The sequence below is a fragment of the Tachyglossus aculeatus genome, chromosome 15 (assembly GCF_015852505.1).
Source record: "Tachyglossus aculeatus isolate mTacAcu1 chromosome 15, mTacAcu1.pri, whole genome shotgun sequence".
NCBI classification, from domain to species: domain Eukaryota; kingdom Metazoa; phylum Chordata; class Mammalia; order Monotremata; family Tachyglossidae; genus Tachyglossus; species Tachyglossus aculeatus.
The window spans coordinates 21,322,887-21,347,232 of record NC_052080.1 but is presented as its reverse complement, the minus strand read 5'-3'; the positions used below and the strand labels follow the sequence as shown (position 1 = coordinate 21,347,232).

At 49.8% G+C, this 24,346-nt stretch overlaps 1 protein-coding gene across 1 annotated transcript in view; it reads right to left on the bottom strand.

The window, feature by feature from the left end:
• The window catches only part of LOC119937598 (WD repeat-containing protein on Y chromosome-like), a 43,099-nt gene extending 23,100 nt beyond the window's left edge, over positions 1–19,999 (bottom strand). Inside the window, exons 1-5 of the mRNA XM_038757147.1 lie at positions 19,809–19,999; positions 5,788–6,058; positions 3,405–3,554; positions 1,753–1,875; positions 673–844 (exon numbers count right to left, since the gene is read on the bottom strand). Coding sequence (XP_038613075.1) covers positions 673–844; positions 1,753–1,875; positions 3,405–3,554; positions 5,788–6,058; positions 19,809–19,996 — 904 coding nt within the window. The 5' untranslated portion in view covers positions 19,997–19,999. The remainder of the gene's footprint in view (positions 1–672; positions 845–1,752; positions 1,876–3,404; positions 3,555–5,787; positions 6,059–19,808) is intronic.
• Between the last annotated feature and the right edge of the window lie 4,347 nt (positions 20,000–24,346).

The following is a 24,346-nucleotide window of genomic DNA, read 5'->3' as shown; positions in this document are numbered from 1 at the left end:
CTGCCCTCGTCTCTCTCCCATGACGCTGCTGCCCAGTACAGGGGAGTTTTGACTTGTAGCCGATTGCCTGCCACTCGCTAGCCACTGGCCAAGCTAGGAATGGAATGGGTAGGCCTCTGCTTGACTCTCCCTGCTGGAGCCGAGACTGGTAGAGGACTGGAAATTCTCCAGGTGCCTTTCTGAGAGGGTCAGCACTTATGTACATATTCTCAATTTATTTTAATGCCTGTCTCCCCCTCTAGCCTGTGAGCTCCTTATGGGCGGGGAACGTGTCTACCGACTCTATTTTACGGTATTCTCCCAACCGCTGAGTACAGTGCTATGCACATAGTAAGTGCTCAATAAATACCACTGATGAGCACGCTTCTGCCTTGGGACCGAAAGCATCTTTTCTGAGTCAGGACGAGAGGAATTGAGCTCAAGATTGCAGTGAAAGGAAAGCGTTTGAACTGGGCAACTCAGATGTTCAGTTCCACTGGAAAGTGGAAGTTGAACAGGGGAAGACAATGTTAGAGAAATCTTGCAAATAGCATATCTCATTTACAGGCCCACAGGCAATGCCCCGCCACACTGCCGCCAGGTGAGAGGCGAGGCGGGGGGGAATAAAATCACATGTTTCACTTGTGTGGCTTATGCCGTGGTGGGCAAGTTACCCTGACTGAGCAATCCTACCGAACAGGTGGAACTCTTCGAAGAAGCTCGTGGGAGACATTTCAAGGAAGTGGATTTTCCGGCTGGTGGTAGCCACGGCCACCCTGTGGACATTCGGCAGGTAGGCTGCGTCAGTGGTCCAGGATTTCATCTGGCTCCTTTCTGTTGTTAAATCATGGACGTCGGCAGAAATCTACAGGAAATGGGCAAGCATGGACATAACAGTAATTTATTTACTTATGTCAATGGCTGTCTCTCCCTCTAGACTTTAAGTTCACCATGGGTGGGAAATGTGTATGTGATATTGTGCTGTACCCTCCCAACTGGGCTTAGCCCAGTGCTCTGCACACAGTAAGTGCTCAATAAATATGATTGATTGATTGAGCCAGGCACTGGTGTGCAGGTGGGCTCTTTCATCATCTTGGAATTGCAAGGTGCCACCCTCAGTGACACATGAGAAAGTCATTCGATTGTATTTATTGAGTGCTTACTGTGTGCAGAGCACTGTACTAAGAGCTTCGGAGAGTACAATACAACAATAAACAGACAGATTCCAGCTCCAGATTTTTACCCTTTGATGGTACTCCCCCCAAACTATCCTTTTTCTCTCTCAACCAAACGATCAAACATCGGACATTTTCGAGAGCTTGAGGAAGAGCAGCATGGCCTAATGGCAAGAGCACAGGGCTGGGAGTTAGGAGAGCTGGGTTCTAATCCTGACTCCACTACTTGCCTGCTCTATGACCTCTAGACCGTAATCTCCTTTTGGCAAGGTATGTATCTACCAACTCTGTTATAATGCATTCTCCCGAGCGCTTAGTACAGTGCTCTGCACATGGTGAGCGCTCAATAAATTCGACTGATTGATCCATCTTGGCCAAATCATTTAAATTCTGTGTCCCAGTTTCCTCGTCTGTAAAATGCGGATTCAAATGTGTCTACCAATTCTGTCATATTGTCCTCTCCCCAGCACTGAGAACAGTTACACAACCTGGAGCCTGGAGGGAATGGAAAACCCAACGCAGGCTATTTGGGCAGGACTCTAACGGTCTCTGCCTCTGCATAGCGATCGGGTGCTTGTGGATCACCTCGGTTCTTTACCTTGTATGTTTTCTGGAGCCGGAACCTGTCGTCCCACACGCTGAGGACGCCTCCTCTACTGACGCTCACAAACTGCAGGGGAGGAGGACAGGGGATGGCCAGGACTCTCGTGGTTGGCTCTTGCTGGGAAAGAAAGCAACAAAATACGACCTCACCTTCCTCCTCTGTATTGTAAAGCCTAGTGGCTAGAACACGGCCTGGGAGTCAGAAGGACCTGTGTTCTAATCCCGGCTCCGCCACTTGTCCGCTGTTTGAACTTGGGTGAGTCACTTCACTTCCCTGGGCCTCCGTTACCACAGCTGTAAATAGGGGTTGGAGACTGTGAGCCCTGTGTGGGACACGGGATGTGTCCAACCTGATTGGTTTGCAGCTACCCAGCATTTAGTACGCCTGGCACATAGTAAGCGCTTAACAAGTATCACAATTGATTATTATTACTGCAGTTACCCCAAGTGCATGGAACACTGCTCATCACAGTGTAAGCACACAGTAAATACCACTGATTGACTGAGAGACTGTGAAACGGAATCCCCTTGGTCCTCTGGAAATGATTCGCTGAGAAGGTCAGAACTTTTTCCACATCAAGGGTCTTAAATTCCAGAAACAAATACGATTGAATGATGAATGAACCTGAGTTTGAAGACCTTAAAAATGGATTTAGGTTAAGCCCTATCTTAGTTTGGGTTGTAGCTGGCCCGGAAACAGGGGCCTGGATTCAACGACCTTTAAAGTTACCCGCTAGCTTAAGGAAACTCTGGTACATCTCTCCATAGGACCTTAAGTGTCCCCCCTAGATTATAAGCTCCTCGAGGGCAGGGATCATGTCTGCCAACTCTCTCGTGCTCTCTCAAGTACTTAGCACAGTGCTCTGCACAGAGCAGATGCTCAATAAATATCATCGATTGATTGATTCCTTCATCGCTGAGTCACTTTTCTTGAGAAAAGACTGCACGTGGCAGGCGGGGACGAGTGAGTGGGAGTAGCACTGACGAAACCATTGTCACTATAATTGATTCTTCTCTTCAAGTGGTCTGCCACGGACCCCTTGGGATGGAGGCTTTGACCATCTTTCTGGACCAGAGATTCCGTCGCTATCATGTCACTCTTTCATCAATTGATCACTGGTATTTATTGAACTCTTACTGTGTGCGGAGCACTGTACTAAGCATTTGGATGTCACAGGATTAGAACCTGGGTTCAAGTCCTGCCTCCGCCACTTTACTGCGGGATGTTGGGCATGTCACTTAGATTCTCTGTGCCTCAGTTCCCACAAATGTAAAATGGGGATTAAGATCGGGCCCTACGTGGGACAGGGACTTTGTTCCAACCTCTTACCTTGTACCTACTCCAGCGCTTAGTACACTGCCTGGCACATTGTAAGTGCTTAACAGACACCATAATTACCATTATTATTTTTAATACAACAGGGTTGTATTGATCGCTTAGTACAGTTCTTTGCATACAGCATTCAATAAATACAATTGAATGATAAATACGATTGAACAACAGACACTTTCCCCGGTCCCCCTCACCTCCTGGTGGGCCGAGGCTGCCCTGATCTACCGGCGTCCACCCCCACTGGCTGGAGAAGCGGCCAGCCAAGCCTTCGGGGCAGTGACCGGTGGACCCCCACCCTGGCCTCCCGGGCTCACCTTGTTCTGTGGACAGTGGCGAACGACAGGCGGTTGGTGAAGCGGTGGACCCCGGAGGGGTCTGTCGGCTTCATCTCGCTCTTTGAACTGGAGCAGCAGGTGAGAGCACAACTCGTTCCATGTAACGTAGCCAGCGCGGGCTGGGGAAATCTCAAAAAGAGGCAGAGGTCAAAGTAGAGTAGCCATCCATCTGGTTTAAGGCCAGAGTGGCCCGCCTCTAGCCGCTGGAAACCCCCGTCCGATCCCCAAACAGCCCCGGGCGCTGCCGTATCATCCAAGCCCGTGGCTTGGGAGTGACGCTGTGATGTTAGGGGATGTGGGAGGGGAAACACAACAGATCTGGGGTGGGGAGTGGGGGTATAAGGGTCTCCCATGGGGGTATAAGGGTCTCCCCCAGTGATGATGTGTAAGCTCCGTAGATTTCTGCAAAGAACTGTTTTGGGCACCTTCGTGACATCGCTATGGCTGCTTGGGAAATATACGGAGCACAGATGGGTCTCCTCTGAGTTGGACAAGGGCCAACTGGTGTTTGTCCCCTTGGTGGGTTGCTTCAGGGTTGGGGTGGGGTGTGTGACAACATAAGGGCAAAATAGGGAGAGGGAGACATTACTTGCCCTTCACTGAAACTGGGAAAAAATTCTACTCTCACCCTAGAAGACACAGTCCCAAGATAGCAACATAGCTCTCCTCTCGACCACTGGAACGCTTGGCCAACTTCAGGGTAGTATTGTATTTACTGAGCACACACATGGTGTGGAGCACTGTAGTAGAGGCTTGGGAAGTACAAAATCAAGAAGAAATCCATTCCCTGACCACAGCTTCTAGACTAAACTCAGGTGGGCAGGGAACCTGTCTACCAACTGGGCTATTTGGTTCTCTCCCAGGTGTTTAGTACAGTGCTCTGCACATAGTAAGCACTCAATAAATACCACTGATTGATTGATGGAATGTCCGCTATAAGCCAGTGGCAAAATCAAGTGGGAGAAGTGGAAAGGTCAGGGAATGGGAGGTGGGTTCTCAATCTTGACTGAGGACTGGTGCAGAGTGGCTAATTGATTTTCAACTCTGTAATAACAATAATAATAATAATAATGGTATTTGTTAAGCGCTTACTATGTGCAAAGCGCTGTTCTAAGCATTGGGGAGGTTACAAGGTCATCAGGTTGTCCCACGGGGGCTCACGGTTTTAATCCCCATTTTACAGATGAGGTAACTGAGGCACAGAGAAGCTAAGTGACTTGCCCAAAGTCACAGAGAGTTGACAGAGTTGGCGGAGCCAGTATTTGAACCCATGACCTCTGACTCCAAACCCCGTGCTCTTTCCACTGAGCCATGCTGCTTCTCTGTAATACCTGCAGGTTATCATTTTGGTTTCTGGAGAAAGCCACTGGGTTTGAGCAACATTAGAGAGGACTCAAGAGCAGCAATAGTAATAACAGCAGTTGAAGTAGTAGAAGTAGTAGCCACAGTATGGTCTAGTGGAGAGAGTCCAGTCCTAGGAGTCAGAAGGACCTGGGTTCTAATCCTGGCTCTGCCACTTGACTCCTGTGTGACTTTGGCCAAGTCACTTCACTTCTCTGGGCCTCAGTTCCCTCATCTGTAAAATGGGGGTTAAGACTGTGAGCCCTATGTGGGACAGGGACTGAGTCCAACCTGATTTTCTTTTATCTACCCTAGCACTTGGAACAGTGCCTGACACGTAGTAAGCGCTTAACAAGTACTATTATTATTATTATATCCAACAGACGATCACTTCCAAACCTTACTGGAGGCACATCTCCTCCAAGAGGCCTTCCCTGATTAAGCTCCCCTCTCCTCTTCTCCCATTCCCTTCTGCATCACCTTCGCAATTCGATTTTGCTCCCTTTATTCATCCCTCAATCCCACAGCATTTCTGTCCATATTCATAATTGATTTATTTACGTTAATGCTCGTCTCTCCCTCTAGACTGTAAGCTCATGGAGGGCAGTGAACATTTCTACCAAATCTGTTATACTGTTATACCATACTCCCCCAAGTCCTTAATACAGTGCTCTACACCCAGTAAGCACTCAGTAAATGTCATTGATCAATAGTTAGCAGCAGTATGGCGAGTGGCAGCAAATAGTAGCATTTATTGAGCACCTGCTTGATGAAGGGCACTGTACTGGGTGCTTAAGGAGCCGGGAGTGCTTGGGCACAGGAGGGAAAGGAAAATGACGCAGAAGCAGGGAGAGGGGAGGATCAAGCTGAATTCAGAAGAAAGTCCCCCTCTAGACTGCAAGCTTGTTGTGGGCAGGGAATTTTATCTGTTTGTTGTCATATTGTACTCTCCCAAGCACTTAATACAGTGCTCTGGCACACAGCGCTCAATAAATACAATTGAGTATGTTTGAATGAATACCTTCTTAAGAAGCAACTCCACTTGGGTCTTCCAGCGGTCTGAGCCCAGGAGCTCACACAAGACCCACCGGAGCTCTTGGACGGTCAGACTCCTCTCCGGACGGGGCATCTGCTCGGGCCGGGGCTTGGCACCCTGCGACTCCCTCCTGGCCACTGGTCCCTCGGCTTCTGGCAGACGTCCCGGGGACACCGCAAACAGCTTCTCCAGCTGCTCTAGGTGAGATAGGTGCAGTTCCTCTTCCAAGCTGGGCCGCTGCTCCTCCTCTTCACAACTGGAACAATCGATCAAATGTGATTATTGAGCACTTACCGTATGCAGAGCACGGGAATCAGCGTTTGGGAGGATCCGATAGAACCGAGTCGTTGGACACGTTCCCTGCCCACAAGGAGCTTATAGTGTAAGAGAGACAAAACTCAAGGCCAGTGGTTCCATGAAGGGTAGTTCAATCAAACGCTTCTTATGTTCTTCTTCTTCCTTCAGACTGAGAGCAGTTTGTGGGCAAGGAATTAATTCATTCAATCATATTTATTGAGTGCTTACTGTGTGCAGAGCACTGTACTAAGCATTTGGAAAGTACAATTTGGCAACAGATAGAGACAATGCATACCCAACAACAGGCTCTCAGTCTAGAAAGGGGAGACATCAAAACAAAACAAGTAGACAGGCATCAGTACCATCAAAATAGATAAATAGAATTACAGATATATACACATCATTAATAAAATAACAGTACAAATATATATAAGTTCTGTGGGGAGGGGAAGGGGGTAGAGCAGATGGATGGAGTAGTGGCGATGGAGAGCGGAGGAGGAGCAGAGGAAAAGGGGGGCTCCTGGAAGGAGGTGAGCTGGGAAGGCCTCCTGGAGGAGGTAAGCTCTCAGTAGGGTTTTGAAGAGGGGAAAGAGAGCTAGTTTGGAGGATGTGAGGAGGGCAGGACGTGGGCCAGGGGTCGATGGTGGGACAGGCGAGAACGAGGCACGGTGAGGAGGTTAGTGGCAGAGGAGCGGAGTGTGTGGGCTGCTCTGTAGAAGGAGAGAAGGGAGGTGAGGTAGGAGGGGGCGAGGTGATGGAGAGCTTTGAAGCCAATAGTGAGGAGTTTTTGCTTCATGCACTGCCCGAGGGAGGCTCCACGACTGCCATCAAACCCACCCAGGGGCAGCCCAAGACTCACAGGGTCGCCGTCGGGGACAACTCTTCCTCACAATCAGCCCCGGCCGGGTGCTCCCGGGACTCCTTCGACCCCCACATCTCAGCTCCTGCTCTCCATCCCCGAGAGGTCAGGGCCATTTCTGAGAGGCAGCCCCGGCCTCAGACGCAGACGGGAGCCACCTCGGCAAGGAATTCTCGGCTTCCCCCTCAAGCACAGAGAACTTGCTCAGGTGACTCAGCTGGGGAAGAGGCCTTCTTCACGCCCGGCCGGCCATCTGCGGACTCTCCTCTCCGGCCAGCAGCACGGACAGGGGGATCTTTGGGGGGTGGTGGGTGGACTGGCCCGGCCTCCCCGATGGAGATGTGGAGGAGGAGGAGCACTCTCTCCTGAGGAATTCTCCATGGGAGATGTCCACCAAGGAGACCGGGGGCGGGAGGTCGGTGTATGATTAACCGCCATCTCAAGATGGAGAAAACAATCTCCGTTTCCCCTGGAGAAGCACTTGACCATTGCGGGTTCTGGCAAAAAGGGCTTCTCTTGAGAGCCTTCTACTCTGGCAACCATCACCTTGAACTCTTCAGTCGTGGGTCAGCAACCCTGGCTGAGTCCCACCTCTGTATTCCTTTCCAGCACTTAATACAATGCTCTGCACACAGTGAGCGTTCAATAAATACAATACTACGACTGATAATAATTGGGGTATTTGTTAAGTGCTTACTGTGTGCCAGACACTGAACTAAGCGCTGGGGTGGATATGAGCAAATAGGTTTGGACACATTCCCTGTCCCATGTGGGGCTCAGAGTCTCAATCACCATTTTCCAGATGAGGTACTAAGGCACAGAGAAGCAAAGTGACATCCCAGGTCACACAGCAGACAAGTGGCGGAGCGGGATTAGAACCCATGACCTTCTGACTTGCAGGCCAGTACTCTATCCACTCACTCCAAGCAATTACAACTACAAAATGCAAAATGACGGTGCCAGTGACCTGCGCCCACAAATCCAAAGCTGCTGGGCCTGGGGGAATGCCTCATTCACAGTAGGCAAACAGCCCTAATAATGATACTAATAATACTAGCAGTAATCAGTAGTTTTAATAATAATAATAGTATTTCCTGAGCACCCACTGCCTGGATTGCACCATTCCAAGAACTTGTGATGTCTAACAGAAGGTTGAGATCCAAAGCCTGCCCAAAGTAAGATTCCAATCCAATGGCTAGGTGAGAGTGATTCTAAGTGAATCAGAAAGATTACTACTGGACATCTATTAGCCACAGAGAAGCGACTTTGCCTAGTCTGAGGAGCACAAGCCTGGGGGTCAGAGGTTCTGGGTTCAAATTCCAGCCCTCCCAAGGTCCTTGGGCAAGTCACTTACCTTCCCGGGCCTCGGTTCCCTCATTTGCAAAACAGGGATTCAATACTCATTTTCCCTTCTACTTAGACTGTCTTTGCTTTTAAGGCACTCAATCTCTCTCCTGGGTGGTCTTCCACTCAAACCCAGACTGCACACTTGGCTCCTCTAATGTCAATCGACACTCTGAACCTCAATCTCACTCTCTTCTTCATCCTCTCTTCTTCATATCGGGCAGAACGATACCTCCTGACCATCTTCAAAGCCCTATTGAAATCACATCCATCAATCGTATTTATTGAGTGCTTGCTGCGTGCAGAGCACTGTATTAAGTGCTTGGGAGAATACAACCCAACAATATGAAAGACACTTTTACTGGCCACAACGAGTTTACAGTCTACATCTCCTCCAGGAACCCTGCCCTGACTAATCGTTTATCTTGCCACCCTCAACTCACTTCTGTGTCACCTCTGCAGTTAAATCCATAATCCTAAAACCTTACTCTCTTCTCCACCTTTACCACAGCAGTAACGTTCATACTGATAAACTTGAAGCAATTCCTTCACCAGTAATTTAACCTAAAGTATTTCTCTCTCCTGCTAGCTTCTAAGCTCTCCGAAGGCAGGGATCGTGTCTACCAATGCTATTGTGCTTTCACAAGCACTTAGTGCAGCGCTCGACACAGGAGGATATACTCTGTAAATACTTCTGAATCTGATTCCCACACAGGTGCACAGGGGGGCTGCAGTTTAAGCTAAAGTCCAGTGGAAAGAGCATCGGACTGTGAGTCATCGGACCTGGGTTCGAGAATCCACCCAAGTTACTCCTAGGCCATCCAAACTCAAAATCCAAACCACACCCATCAGCAACCCCACTTTGGGAACCATCCACAAACATGGCTGAACAAAAAATCAGCTAACCGAGGGGGGAATCACCGACCCTGCAAACCAAACTCACAGAGGAGCCTAGCCTGCCTCCTCTCCACAGCCGACAGGAACTAACCTCCGCGGGCCCTAAAGGGGGAGAGAATATTTCAGCAGCTTCTGGGATTGAAAAGGGCAGTGTCCCTTACCCCCATGGAAGAGAACCTAATGAAGAGACTGGGTTTCTGGGGGTGGGGTTTTAGGGTGAGGAGCAGAAAAGCAGAAGGCTATTCAGGAGAAAGGGATTTGCAGCTGCCTGTCGTTAAAAGGATCAGGAAAAACATCCTGAATTAGAAGTACCTGCAGGCCATTCACCTACTGCTTAAGGATCAAGTCTAATTCTCCTCCAGGGCTTGCCCAGTGTTCATTCAATCGTATTTATTGAGTGCTTACTGCAGAGCACTGTACTAAGCGCTTGGGAAGTACAAGTTGGCAACATATAGAGACGGTCCCTACCCAAAAGCGGGCTCACAGTCTAGAAGGGGGAGACAGACAACAAAACACATTAACAAAATAAAATAAATAGAATAAATATGTACAAGTAAAATAAATAAATACAGTAATAAATATGTACAAACATATATACATATATACAGGTGCTGTGGGGAGGGGAAAGAGGTAAGGCGGGGGGATGGGGCGGGGGACGGGGGGGGGAGAGGAAGGAGGGGGCTCAGTCAGGGAGGAGGGGGGCTCTGGTACTTTAGACCCAGGATGGGATATAATACAGATGAATGAAGGAATCCATCAAGGGGCCCCCACTCTCCCCTCCACTCTGTCTCTCCTTTGGCTTTCTGGTTTCCTTTTTCATGGCATTTGTGAAGAGCTTTGTGTCAGGCACCGAGGTGGATACGAGAGAGTTGGCTTGGACACCGTCCCTGTCCCTCAAAGGGCTCGCACTCTTGATCCCCCATTTTACAGATGAGGCGACTGAGGCCCAGAGAAGTGAAGCTACTTGCTCGGGATCGCCCCAGCAGACAGGGAGCAGAGCCACGGGTTGGGAACCCAGGTCCTCTGAGTCCCTTTCCACTAGGCTGAGCTGCTTCTCTCCTCCCTACTTCTGTCCTGTTGCATATAAAATTGGTCCTATTTGTTGTTCTGAAGGGTCAGTGAGAGGCAATCATGATTTGGAGGGTCTCCACATTTTCTTCTGCAGAAGGGCAAGCACCACCCCGGCAGAGGTGATGAGTGTAATATGCCGAAGGCACTTGTTCATTTACATTTCTATCCAGACAACAGGCCACCCCAATGAGCAGGACCAACGCAAGATAAGGTTATCTTTGGTGCCCTAGCTCGTTGACACAGTTCCCATTGTCTCTATATCACCGTAAAATTCAGCAGTGACACAGGATTTTCGAAACCAGGAGGTACTTTTCACAATGGTATTTACAAAGTCCTCCTCCGTGTTCCTCAAAATGATTTCTGCTAAGGCTAGGCTTCCACCCAGTGGCGGTGCCTCAGCTCAATGATTACCATTTCATGACTCGGTGGAAAGAACACGGGCTTTGGAGTCAGAAGTCATGGGTTCAAATCCCAGCTCTGCTAATTGTCAGCTGAATGACTTGGAGCAAGTCAGTTCAGTTCTCTGGGCCTCATTTACCTCATCTGTAAAATGGAGATTAAGACTGTGAGCCCACCGTGGGACAACCTGATTACCTTGTAACCTCCCCAGCGCTTAGAACAGTGCTTTGAACATAGTAAGCGCTTAATATATGCCATTATTATCATGACATTACTTTCCGCAATGGTCGGTGTAAGAAGTAGGTAGTGGAGGCCAAGTTTGGGGGCTCAACCCATGACCTTGGGGAGAGTGGAAGAGAAGGGTGGAAATGAGGGGAGGTAGAGAGAAAGGAAAGGCAGGTCAGCTTGAAGTCCGGCCACTAGAGTGGCCACTGCACATCTCGGACCCACAGATAATAATAACGGTATCGGTTAGTCGCTTACTATGTCCCAAGCACTGTACTAAGCACTGATGTCCCGGGTGTCACGAGTCTCACGGAACACTTTTTTGGATATGTTTAAGGAGAAACCGTTATGGGAGAAACTCACGACCCATCAAAGGGGAAGGGTTAGGTTTCTCTTTAGTTGAGGGTGTCGTACCCAAGGTGCAGGAATGAATGAGACTCACAAGGGAGAAGTCAGATAGAGCAGGAAAGGTAGGAAGGTGGCCGTCTGCCCTTTCACCCAGGGATGCGGTACGAGTGACAGATAGCCCCGATCCCAGCCGCTTCTTCCTCTTTTATTTGGTTCCCCCTCCACGCAACACAAAGGATTCCCGCAAGCGCCAAACCTTGGCATTCCTAGATCCTGAGTTAAGTAACAACCCCCTTTGTCCATCAGGGTCTGGTATCAGAATCACAGTTATCAGGAGATAACGGCCTATACAGGATGGATAGTATGTTGCCAACTTGTACTTCCCAAGTGCTTAGTACAGTGCTCTGCACACAGTAAGTGCTCAATAAATACGATTGATTGATTGATGGAGACAGCCCAGGCAGAGCAGAGCCACTTTGATTAAAATAGCCTTACACACACTGGAGTCGCTCTCGGTCTGCACAAAATGGAGTCAGCCACACCGAGTCTGCTGGCAGACAACAGATGCTATCTGTTAAGCGCTTACTATGTGTTCGACCCCCTTCTGAACACTGGGGTAGATACAAGTGAATAAGGTCAGACACGGTCCCTGGCTCATCTGGATCTCACTGTCAAAGCAGGAAAGAGAACACAAGAATCAAGGCCCCGAGAGTTGGAGCAACTTGCCCAAAGTCACAGAGCGGGCCTTTGGCAGAGCCCGCATGGCAACTTGGGTCTTTTCTTGGACCAGTGTCGGCGCTTAGTAGGTGCTTAACAAATAGCACTAATGACAAATGGCACAATTATGATTATCATCACCAGACTAAACGGCCACGTTTGGCCTTTATTCACCGAATGTGCCCAAACCCATCCCATGCTCATGATGTCCTCTTCCACATCCCTTAAGATAAAAGCTTCCAAGACACACTTAAATGCTGAGCGGGGACAGTTTGCTGCTTAGAGTCAAAGTGGTTGAAGATTTAACTCTGAATAAATCAGGCCAATTTATAATGAAAGCGTCTTCTAGGAGGGTCCAGAGACCATGGAAATCCAAAGAAAGTGAAGCCAAAAATAAAGGATTGAAATATGTCGTGAACCCGACCTTGGAAAATCGAGAGGTGAGCCTGGATTTTCCGTCCAGGCCATGAACTTTCTCATTAGCTTGAAGATGTCTCTAAAAGATATCTCTGATGATGGCTGGAAACTGTGAGGAAGACAATGTAGACTTAAGGGATAGCCTCTAAGGGGGTACGCTCATGGTGATCAGGAAATGTGTCTGCCACTTCTCTAAACTGTCATAATAATGACTATTATTATTAGTATTTCTACCCCAGCGCTTAATACGGTATGTGGCACATAGGAAACATGTAACAGATACTATAAAAAGGGGCGATAGAGTTTCACCTGGAAAACCGACACCTCAGCAACCACGGTGGTGGCCTAGCACCCGGAAGCAGTGTGTATCCTTCGGCCGACAACAGCGGCAATGCCTGGTAGATACTAAGTGCTTAACAATGATGCATGTGAGTGTATGCATAAAGTCAAAGAAGTCACTGTACGGCTGCATGGGCAGAAGTCATGTGTTTCCTGAGAGTATATCGATGTTAACAGAGCACAAAGTAAAATGTGTTGTATGTTTAAGGGTGAAAATCTTAATTGGTTTAAAAGGAAAAAAAAACCTTTTTTCCCTAGGATACTTGCTAAGCATTGGGATACAGATCAGAAAATTGAGTTTGATTCCTTCCCTGTCCCGTATAGGACTTTCAGTTTGGACCCCTCTTTAGAAAGGGGAAATCAGTGTATCTATTGAGTGCAGTGTGCAGAGCATTGTACTAAGCCCTTGGGAGAAGCGCTATCCTTCCTATCCCGACTGGATCACTGCATCAGCCTCCTCTCCTATCTCCCATCCTCCTGTCTCTCCCCACTTCAATCCATACTTCACGCCACTGCCCGGATCGTCTTTGTGCAGAAATGTTCTGGGCACTGTTTCTCCCCTCCTCAAAAATCTCCAGTGGCTACCAATCAACCTACATATCAAGCAAAAACTCCTCACCCTCGGCTTCAAGGCTGTCCATCCCTCGCCCCCTCCTACCTCACCTCCCTTCTCTCCTTCTACAGCCCAGCCCTCACCCTCCGCTCCTCTGCCGCTAAGCTCCTCACTGTGCCTCGTTCTCACCTGTCCCACCATTGACCCCCGGCCTGGACTGCCCTCCCTCTGCCCATCCGCCAAGCTAGCTCTCTTCCGCCCTTCAAAGCCCTACTGAGAGCTCACCTCCTCCAGAAGGCCTTCCCAGACTGAGCCCCCTCCTTCCTTACCCCCTCCCCACCTTACCTCCTTCCCCTCCCCACAGCACCTGTATATATGTATATGTTTGTACGTATTTATTACTCTATTTTATTTGTACATATTTATTCTATTTATTTTATTTTGTTAATATGTTCTGTTTTGTTGTCTGTCTCCCCCTTATAGACTGTGAGCCCGCTGTTGGGTAGGGACCGTCTCTATGTTGCCAACTTGTACTTCCCAAGTGCTTAGTACAGTACTCTGCACACAGTAAGTGCTCAATAAATGCGATTGAATGAATGAATGAAAGACAACAATAAAGAGACACACTTCCTGCGGGGGGGGGGGGGGAGACAAACGTCAATTATGAATAAATATATTACAGATATGGACATGAGTGTTGTGGGACTGTCAGTGGGGGATGGACGAAGAGAACAAGTCACAGGGCAGGCGACGGCAGAGCCGGGACTTCTGTGAAAATATGTGTGTGTCGGCATAGGGGGGAGTCTTAGGACCTCTACATAGATATTTTCCTATGGAGAAGTCGTCATTTTTTTCTGCAAAAGTCCACATGTGCCTGCAGAGATGCAACCTACTTCCTGTTCTTTACCCACGACAATTCCCGGGGCACTCGGCCCCTCTTTGATGGGTCGCGCTTTCCTCATCTGCAAAACTGATCTTCGAAATGCCTTCTCTCTCCCCCTTTAGAACACGAACCCCACTAGAGGCTAGTATGGGGCCCGCCTAGCATAAACTATGGAAAACTACCACACATCATACATAGCTATACATTTTACATTACTTGCTACCCACCCCCCTTGAGACCATAAGGTCACGACGGGTCGGGAACACGACTGCCGATTAAAGTACGGGCTCCGGAGTCCGAAGGTCACAGGTTTGGATCTCAGCTCCTTCTCTTCTCTGCTGCATGACCTTGGCCAAGTCCCTATAATTCTCTGGCCCTCAGTTCCCTCATTCATAAAAGGGGGTGGAAACCGTGAGCCCCATGTAAGACAGGGACCGGGTTCGACCTGATTTGGTCATATCCACCCTGGTGCTCAGGACGGTCCCCAGAACATATCGGGTAATTAATGAATACCAGAATTATTATGATTGGGTCCAGAGCACTCGGTCATGTGCTCTGTACACGGTTAGTTCTCATGCAGACCATCGACGGTGACCGTGATCGTTTCCAGCAATAAGCCCTGATAGGCGATGCCACCGGGATACCCTGAAACTTCCTTCCCGACAGCTTGTCCGGCTTCCCCGACGGAGACTGGAAATCAAATTCACCCCTCGCGGCGATTTGGCTGGACAGCGGCGTCGGTGGTCTATGGGAAATTCGACGCAAACTCAACCCTACCGGTGAGTTTGGCGGCGGTCGTTCCCCTCACAAAGGCCGGAGATCGATGTCTCCGGGCAAGTTCGGCAGACCGCAAAGTCAATATAAACTCATCCCCTCTGACAAGTTCAGCGGACCGCGACGACAATCCGTCATGGTAAAATCTACAGAAACCCGACCCTCGCCCGTGGAGTCGCGGCTAGAGCACGGGCGGGGGAATCGGAAGGGCCTGGGTTCCGATCCCGGCTCTGCCGCTCATGTGTCATGTGACAGGCTAGTCACTGCACTTCTCTGTGCCTCAGTTACCTCATCTGTACCATGGAGATTGATTCTGTGCGTCCCAAGTGGAACCAAGTCCGACTCAATTTGCTTAGATCCACCCCAGCACTTAGTACGGTCCCTAGCGCCTAGTAAGTGCTTGCCTACTACTGCCATTATTCTGATCTGTAATTTCTTAATTTCTATTAGTGTCTGTCTCCGTCTTTATAATGTAAGCTCCCTGTGGGCGGGTGATGTTTTGGTGTTGTTTTCTCTCCAGCGTGTAGTACAATGTTCTGCAAACAATAGGTGTTCAATAAATATGTTTGATTGACTGGCTGAAGAGCACGCTGACTTTGAAGGTGGTCCACACCGAGAACACATTGGATAAGAGCACCAGCAGAGCTTCACAGTTATCCGATCCTATTTATTGAGCACTTACTGGGTGCACAGCACAGTACTGAGCACTTGGGAGAATACAATATAATCATCAACCTCCACTTTCCCTGTCCACAGTGAACTAACAGTCTGGATGGGGAGACAGACATGAATATCAATAAATTACGGCTTTGGACATAAGTGCTGGGGGGTCGGGATTGGGAGATGTATGAAGTAAGCAAGTCAGAGCAACACCGAAGGGAGAGGAACAAGAGGAAAAAAGGTCTTAGAGAAGGACTCGTGGAGGGACAGGGCACTTGGACTCACTTTGCTTTTATTTTGGGGGATATGTGTTGAGTGTTTACTATGTACCAGACACTGGGCTAAGCGCCGCTGTAGAGAAGAGTTAATCGGATCGATGCAGTCCTCGTCCCACATGCAGCCTTAATCCCTGTTTTACAGGTGAGGTAACTGAGGCCCATAGAAGTTAGGCAACTCGCTTCACTCGGCAGACAAGTGGCAGAGACGTTATGAGAAACCGGGTCCTTCTGGCTTCCGGGACCGGGCTCTAGCCACGGGGCCACGCTGCTCTAATCCCATCACTGAGTGACGCAGGGGTTTCCAGATTTTGAAGCTGACGTCGCTTCCCGTTTGTTTCGGCCCAAAGGAATCCATCGAGTCGGCGTGTGACCGCCAGCCTGAGGAAACACAAGGGGGCTTAACGTTTCTCAAGAACAACAGAGTCACTTCGTCACCTCCATCTCCTCGCTTACACCACATCTGGATATGCGACCGGGCGCCTTCAACCTGACAACCTATCGTCCGACCACAACCCAGCCGTAACACTTCGCTCCTCTAACGTTAACCATCGTGTAGTACAATGTTCTGCAAACAGCAGGTGTTCAATAAGTATGTTTGACTGACTGGCTGAAGAGCACTCTGACTTTGGGGGTGGTCCACACCGAGAACAAATTGGATAAGAGCAGGGCAGGGCTTCACAGAGTTATTCGATCCTACTTCTTGAGCAGTTACTGGGTGCAGAGCACAGTGTTGAGCACTTGGGAGAATACAATATAATCATCAGCCTCCACTTTCCCTGTCCACAACGAACTAACGTTCAGCACGTTCAGGGAAAGAATGGGGGCTCGGACACAAGGAATCCTGTAAATAAGGGCTTAGTACAGTGCTCCGCACACAGTAAGCACCCCATAAATACGACCGAATGAATAAAACCTTCTCTTAGCTGGGATCGACTCCCTCAGAGAAAGCTGTGGTCACCACTGGCCGAGAACTCAGTCACCGAGCTGAGAGTCCCGCAGGTGACCTAAAGGCCAGAGCCTCAGAGTAGTGGCACCAAAGAAAAATGATATCCACATTATCCTTGCCTGGAAGCAGCAGATCTGCCCTTGAAGACCCTCTTTGGACCCTGGCATTGGCTAAATACCTCAAACCCCCTCCTGAATAATTTTGGTTGGAGTTTATCTTGGAAGGGCTTTTTCAATCCATTGTATTTATTGAGTGCTTACTGTGTGCCGAACACTATACTAACTACTTGGGAAAGGAACATATAATGGTGTTGGTTGACTGGTGTCCTGCCCAAAACTTTCCTTCATTCAAACATTAAAGCAAATTTCTTGAGCGCTTACTGTGTGCCAAGTACTGTACTGCAGGCTTAGAAGAGTAAGAGATAACAATAAACAGACTCATTCCCCACTTACAATGAGCTGACAGTATAGAGGGGGAAGGGGGGCAGGAAGAAAGAGATAGGGGGAGGGGGGCAGGAAAAAGATGTGGAGAGGGTGGGGGGGCAGGAAGAAACAAAGAGGATGATGGGGGGGCAGGAAGAAACAGAAAAGATGAAAGGTGGCAGAAAGAAACAGAAAGCATGAGGTGGGGCACAAAGAAACAGAGGGCGAGGTGGGCAGGAAGTAACAGATAGTGAGGCAAGGAAGAAACTCAGAAGGAGAGAGAGGCCAGGAACACACAGAAAGGGTGGGGGGGTGGAGGGGGAAAGAAACAGAGAAGGTGAGGGGGGCCGGAAAAAAGATAGAGAGGACGTAGAGCAGGAGAAAAGAGAGGGAGAAGGGGGCACGAAGAAAGTGATAGGAGATGGGGGTCTGGAAAAAACAAAGAGGGGATGGGGGGCAAGAAGAAAGAGAGAGGGGGAGGGTGGGCAGGAAGAAAAGAGACGGGATGGGGGTTCAGAAAGAAACAGAGAGGACATGGGGGGCAGGAAGAAAGAGAGAGGAGAGGGGGCAGGAAGAAAAAGAGAGGGGAGAGGAGGCAGGAAGGAGGATAGAGGTGGAGGAGGACAGAAAAAAAGATGATGGGTGGCAAGAAAAAACAGAGAGAGTGTGGGTGTCTGGAAGAAAGAAAGCTGGATGGGAGAGCAGGAAGGAGATAGGGGAAGGGAGGCAGGAAGAAAGATACAGGGGACAGATGGAGAGCAGGAAAAAAGAGAGGGGGGAAGGGGCATGAAGAAACTGATAGGGGATGGGGTCAGGAATAAACAGAGCAGGGATGGGGGCAGAAGAGCACAAAGTGAAATTCCTTCTCGCACGCACAGAAATCATCGAGGCAGTCCCGGTATCTGGCGCCTAGTTGGAATCCCCGCATAGGGCACTCCGAGGCATTAGGGGTCCACCGATGCTCCTGTGTGCTCCAAAAGAAATGAGAGCAGAGGCCTAAACTGCATTTTCTCCAAAGCAGAGACTTTCCTCCCCCCCATATCAACTGTGGGTTCAACGCGCATGCCAGGACCACTAGAGACACCCCATCTTCAACACCCTTCCCTACCCCCGCCACTGGATCCCCACACTGCCGGACTGCAGGAAGCCTGAATGAAAGACCAGGTCTCCAGGGCAATGGTACAGTGAACAAGGGAGGCCTAAGGCCTGAATTAACCAGAACCAAATAATAAAAATGATGGCATTTGTTAAGTGCTAACTATATGCAAAGCACTGTTCTAAGCGCTGGACAAATCTTTCTAGGCTTCAGACAAAGATTCAGGTGGAAAGCTACAGGACTCCAGAGGAGAATGGAGTTACAAACACACACACAGAATGAACACCCCACCCCCACCCCCACCCTTTCTGTCCTGACAGAGAACCCCATTCCTCTGAGAGCAACAAAGAGCAGATACAGAACGGTCACCTCTGGGAGAGCTAGAGGAGTGCCAGGCAGATCCAAAGAGAGGACCCTTCACTACTAGACTCTACCTTAACACTCAAGCCCTCTCCCCACCAGAGACCCCTTCCTCCCCACCCACTCCAAATAGGCTCTAGGGCTGCTCTTCCTGAATCCAGAGATATCCAGCACATCTGAACGTTGCACTCAAGTCAGTTTCAAGCACCAGACCTGCATTTGCCGCTACTGTTTTGGCTCCACAAAAAACGCAGGACAGCCACAGACACCCCATCTGGCTTTGTTGCTTCTGTCATTGTGTCTTAGCGTTGACATCCTTCTCCTACTGACATCCCCAGAATGCCATTTCTCTGCAAAAGCGGAGGGAGACCGTGAAAATCCCTTCCTCACACCTGACAAAGCCTCACCTCCCCGGCTTCCCTAGAAGCATCGGAGACCATTCTCTGGGGACTGAGGATGTACGGGGGACTCAGAAGGTAGGACGTGGACCTGTCTATAGACCTGTGCCCCTCTGAACTACAACTGCCCTCTAGTCTGTGAGCTCCTTATGAGCAGGAATGTCTCTATTTGCTACTAAAGTGGACTCTTTCAAGTGCTCAGTACAGTGCTTTGGACAAAGTAAGTGTTCACTAAACTATGCTGGAATGCATTAACAAAATCAAATCCCCGGGGCTTCTTTCCCCACCATCAAGTCCAAAACAAACAGTGCCCTAACCAAAGCCAGGGTCCCCAATTCCAGAGCCGGCTTCCGTGTCAACAAAGGCAGCTGCTTCCTCACTCTTCTAACCCCCCTCCCCGACCCCCCCCGGACCCAGTTATCCTCCCTGCCGTCATTCACACACACAATACACACACAGAGACACTCAACCGACACCTTTCCGGTGAGGTCGCCACATAGTGGCTTCGTCTCAGAAGCAGGGCAAGTCAGAGAAAGTCTAAACTTTGAAGGGATGATGCTCAAGGCTAGGAAAATGCATCAGGCAGGACCCAGAGAGAGAGGGACAACTCGTATGGATCACCCTCGGTCATCCCACCCCGACCCGTGAACCGCCAGGCATCGAGGCCGCGAGACTCCCGGACGGGTCTCGAGCCCAACCACAGACACGACTCGGGGGACTCACCGCCGAGACCTCCTCCGGCAACATGGGACCGGACCCCGGAGCGTCAATGCAATGGAGAGGGGACTGAGAGCAACTCCTCCACCGGTCTTGTCCTTTGCGCACACGAACCCCGGCCGGGAGACCTGGATGAGTGATTCCGAAGTTGCAGTTTGCTCGTCGGAACCTCTGGCCACAGCCACTGACCGCATCTAAATCACCAGTCAGTCGATTACTCTGGGAATATCAGTGGGAACGAACCTGGAGAGAGACGGGTGCAGGTTTCTGATGTGTTTGGTTGTTTTTAGGACTTTATTCTCCCTCCTTTTTAAGACCCCAAGACCACAAAAGGTGAGGTCTTCATACACAGACCATCAATCACACTCAAGCTGAATGCTCAACTCTGCCCAACTCATCCTGAACCAACTCCTCTCAATCCATTACTTCAGGAGGAACTAGTACTCCAGGGACTGGAGGTCCCACCCCAACTGGACTCCTTTCCTTTTGAAGTCCCATTCCTGCCATCCCCACCCCCTGTCTGCACTGCTGACAACTCCATCTCACAACTCTGCTCTTTAGAGCAAAACAGAGGAGACACACCGACAGTCTTCCTGTCTGACGGCGGACGCTAGACTCCCAGAAGCCGCTAGTGGCAGGCCCAGATGAGGTCCTTCTCTGAGGCCCGAGGGAACGCAAGTGGACCCTGAACACGGGACTGTGCCCACAGTGAGGTCGGACCCATCGCTAGAATTCAGGGCCCCGGGTTTCCCTGATCCCACATTCCTGTCAGACCGAACCAGTTCCCTTGTACGGAAGGGGCCCAGGGCCCAGTTGGCACAAACAGCCTCCAAGCCAAGACTCTGGAGTAGTAGCCTCCTCCTACCTATCCTTCCCCAAAAGTTTACCCCATTATACTCTCTCGGTCACACGCACACTTATCCAAATCCCGCTCTTGGGGCTGGCAACGCGGTCCACGGCGTTCAATCCGTCACCGATCGGGCAAGTCTGGGGATTGACCGGACGGTGCCCACACCGCCAAGGGATAGCGCTCAAGCCCGGGAAGATCTATCTAATGACGTCGGTTGGGAGAGAAATAGCCGGTCAGGTTCCTCCCTCCTCATCCGACCTCAGGTTGGGCACGATGAGGCTTCTTTCGACATACGAGCTGCCGAGATCATTCTATCATAATAATCATGATGGTCACAATGATACTAACAATCCTGATGGTCTTGGTTAAGCACTTTCTCTGTGTGCCAAGCACTATTCTAAGCACTGGGAGAGATCCAAGGGTATGAGGTTCTCCCACGTGGTGCTCATAGGCTTAGTCCCCATTTGACAGATGAGATAACTGAGGCACAGATAAGTGAAGTGACTTGCGCAAAGTCCCACAGCTAAGTGGCAGATCTGGGATTCAAACCCAAGACCTCGGACTCCCAAGTCCATGCTCCTTCCACTAAGCCAAACTGCTTCTGTCAAGCGCTTACTAAGTGCTAGGCACTGTAGTTAGCTCCTGGGTGGTTACAAGCAAATCCAGTTGGACATACTCCATGTCCCATGTGGTGCCTACTGTTTTTTTTTAAGGGGGGGGGGGGCGCGGGGAACCAAATATCGTTCCCCTCCCCGCAAAACACTGACTGCCACACTCTGCCCTATTAATATTCAGCTGCCCACTCCTCCAAATCCAAAATTCTCCAAAACAGAATAAGTTCCCTGCACAGAGCCTCAGCTTCCAACACCGCAAGTGGCCACCTGTGCATCACTATCTTCTCCCCAAATTTTACCCCTTCCCATACCTGGGCCTCCACGTGGGCCTCGAGCAGAGCCTCCCGGGGCCTCGGAGCCAGGTAGCTGGGCATGTCTGGGCAGGACGCCCCCCCTCCCTCCCTCTGACCTACCTATTTCCCCTTCCCCACAGCACTTGTCTAGATTTGTACATATTTATTAGTCTATTTCAGTAGTCAGGTGAATATAGCTATAATTCTATTTATTCTGATAATAATAATGGCATTTATTAAGCACTTACTATGTGTGAAGCACTGTTCTAAGTGCTGGGGGGGGTGCAAGGTAATCAGGTTGTTCCACGTGGGGCTCACAGTCTTAATCCCCATTATTACAGAGGAGGTAACTGAGGCTCAGAGAAGTTAAGTGACTTGCCCAAAGTCACACAGCCGACAAGCGGCGGAGGCGGGATTAGAACCCATGACCCTCTGACTCCCAAGCCCGGGCTCTATCCACTGGGACATGCTGCTTCTTATGGTATTGACGCCTGTCTACTAATGATGGCATTTAATGATGACGTTTATTAAGCGTTTACTATGTGCAAAGCACTGTTCTAAGTGCTGGGGAGGTTACAAGGTGATCAGGTTGTCCCCCAGAGGGCTCACAGTCAATCCCCATTTTACAGATGAGATAACTGAGGCCTAGAGAAGTGGCTTGCCCAAAGTCACATAGCTGACAATTGGCAGAGCGGGGATTTGAACCCATGACCTCTGACTCCAAAACCCGTGCTCTTTCCACTGAGCCACAGTGCTTCTCTACTAGTTTTGTTTTGTTGTCCGTGTCCGCCTTCTAAACTGTGAGCCCATTGTGGGGTAGGGAGCGTCTCTATATGCTGTCGATTTGTACTTCCCAAGCGCTCAGTACAGTGCTCTGTGCACAGGAAGCGCTCAATAAATATAAATGAATGAATGACAGGATCGGCCGCGGGCATTGCAGGCTGTGCCCAAGGTGTCCACTCCCAAGCACTCCTCAACTGTCCCAACTTGGTGGTGGCCAGTCCTAGCCCGGACCTCGGGGAGGGGGTTATCAGGGCCTGGAGGAAGAAGAGGGCCGGGGGCCAGGTGGGAGACATGTGAGGTCCGGAGATCGTGAGCCCCTTGTTGGGTAGGAACTGTCTCTATCTGTAGCAGATTGGTACTTCCCAGGTGCTTAGTACAGTGCTCTGCACATAATAAGCGCCCAATAAATACGATTGAATGAATGAAAAGGAAGAGGGTCGAAGGAGTAGGAGACAAATGGCGGGGGCGGGGGGAGATAGTCTGCTGTGTGAACTTGGGCAAGCCGCTCAAGTTCTCTGGGCCTCAGTTACCTCATCTGTAAAATGGGGACTAAGACGGTAAGCCCCACGTGGGACAACCTGATTACCTTCTGTCTGTCCCAGTGCTTGTCACATAGTAAATGCTTAACAAATACCATCACTATTATTATCACTCTCTGTGAAATGCTTAACAAATACCATCACTATTATTATCACTCTCTGTGCCGCGGTGACCTCATCTGTAAAATGGGGATGAAGACGGTGAGCCCCACGTGGATGAAGACGGTGAGCCCCACGTGGGACAACCTGATTACCTTCTGTCTGTCCCAGTGCTTGTCACATAGTAAAGGCTTAACAAATACCATCACTATTATTATCACTCTCTGTGCCGCGGTGACCTCATCTGTAAAATGGGGATGAAGACGGTGAGCCCCACGTGGGACAACCTGATTACCGCGTAGCTACCCTACCCAGCGCTTAGACCACTGCTGGGCACATAGTAAGCGCTTAACAAATGCCACCATTATTTTTATTATGTAGGCACCGGGGGATGACAGGGGCTGGAGAAGCAGCGTGGTTCAGGGGAAAGAGCCCGGGCTTTGGAGTCAGAGGTCATGGGTTCAAATCCCACTCCACCAATTGTCAGCTTTGTGACTTTGGGGAAGTCACTTCACTTCTCTGTGCCTCAGTTCCCTCATCAGTAAAATGGGGATGAAGACTGTGACACCCCCCCCCCCCTTCCGTGGGACAACCTGATCACCTTGTAACCTCTCCAGCGCTTAAAACAGTGCTTTGCACATAGTAAGCGCTTAATTACTTACTGCAATCCAGAAATCTCTGGTTGTCTCAAGCAGACACTTCTCGGGCTGGATCCTAGACTTCTCTCCCAGGCAGCAAAAACCCAAAACTGCATAGCCTGGGGCAAGCCCTGCCCCTCTAGAGAAGGGATATTGTAGCCACATCGGAGGCGGGGCCACAACTCCTGTTAACACCACACATCACAATAGGATTATTTTGTACCTACTCCCGCACTTGGAGAAACACTTAACACAAATTAAAACAGAGAAGCAGCGTGACTCAGTGGAAAGAGCCCGGGCTTTGGAGTCAGAGGTCATGGGTTCGAACCCCGGCTCTGCCAATTGTCAGCTGTGTGACTCTGGGCAAGTCACTTCGCTTGTACCTCACTTACCTCATCTGTAAAATGGGGATCAAGACTGTGAGCCCCACGTGGGACAACCTGATCACCTTGTAACCTCCCCAGCGCTCAAAACAATGCTTTGCACATAGTAAGCGCTTAATAAATGCCATCATCATTATTATTATGTTTAGTAAAGGCTTAACACATACCATCATCAGAACGGCACTACTATGGATGACTCAGTGGTATCAAAACACATTCCCTATACCACTCTCAGCTCTCTTCATAAATCCAATATCATTGATGCTCCACCCCCCCCCCCCATACACATCAACACCCCACCTCCACCTTTCTTCATTCCCTTCTGAATTAATTGGTACTAGACAA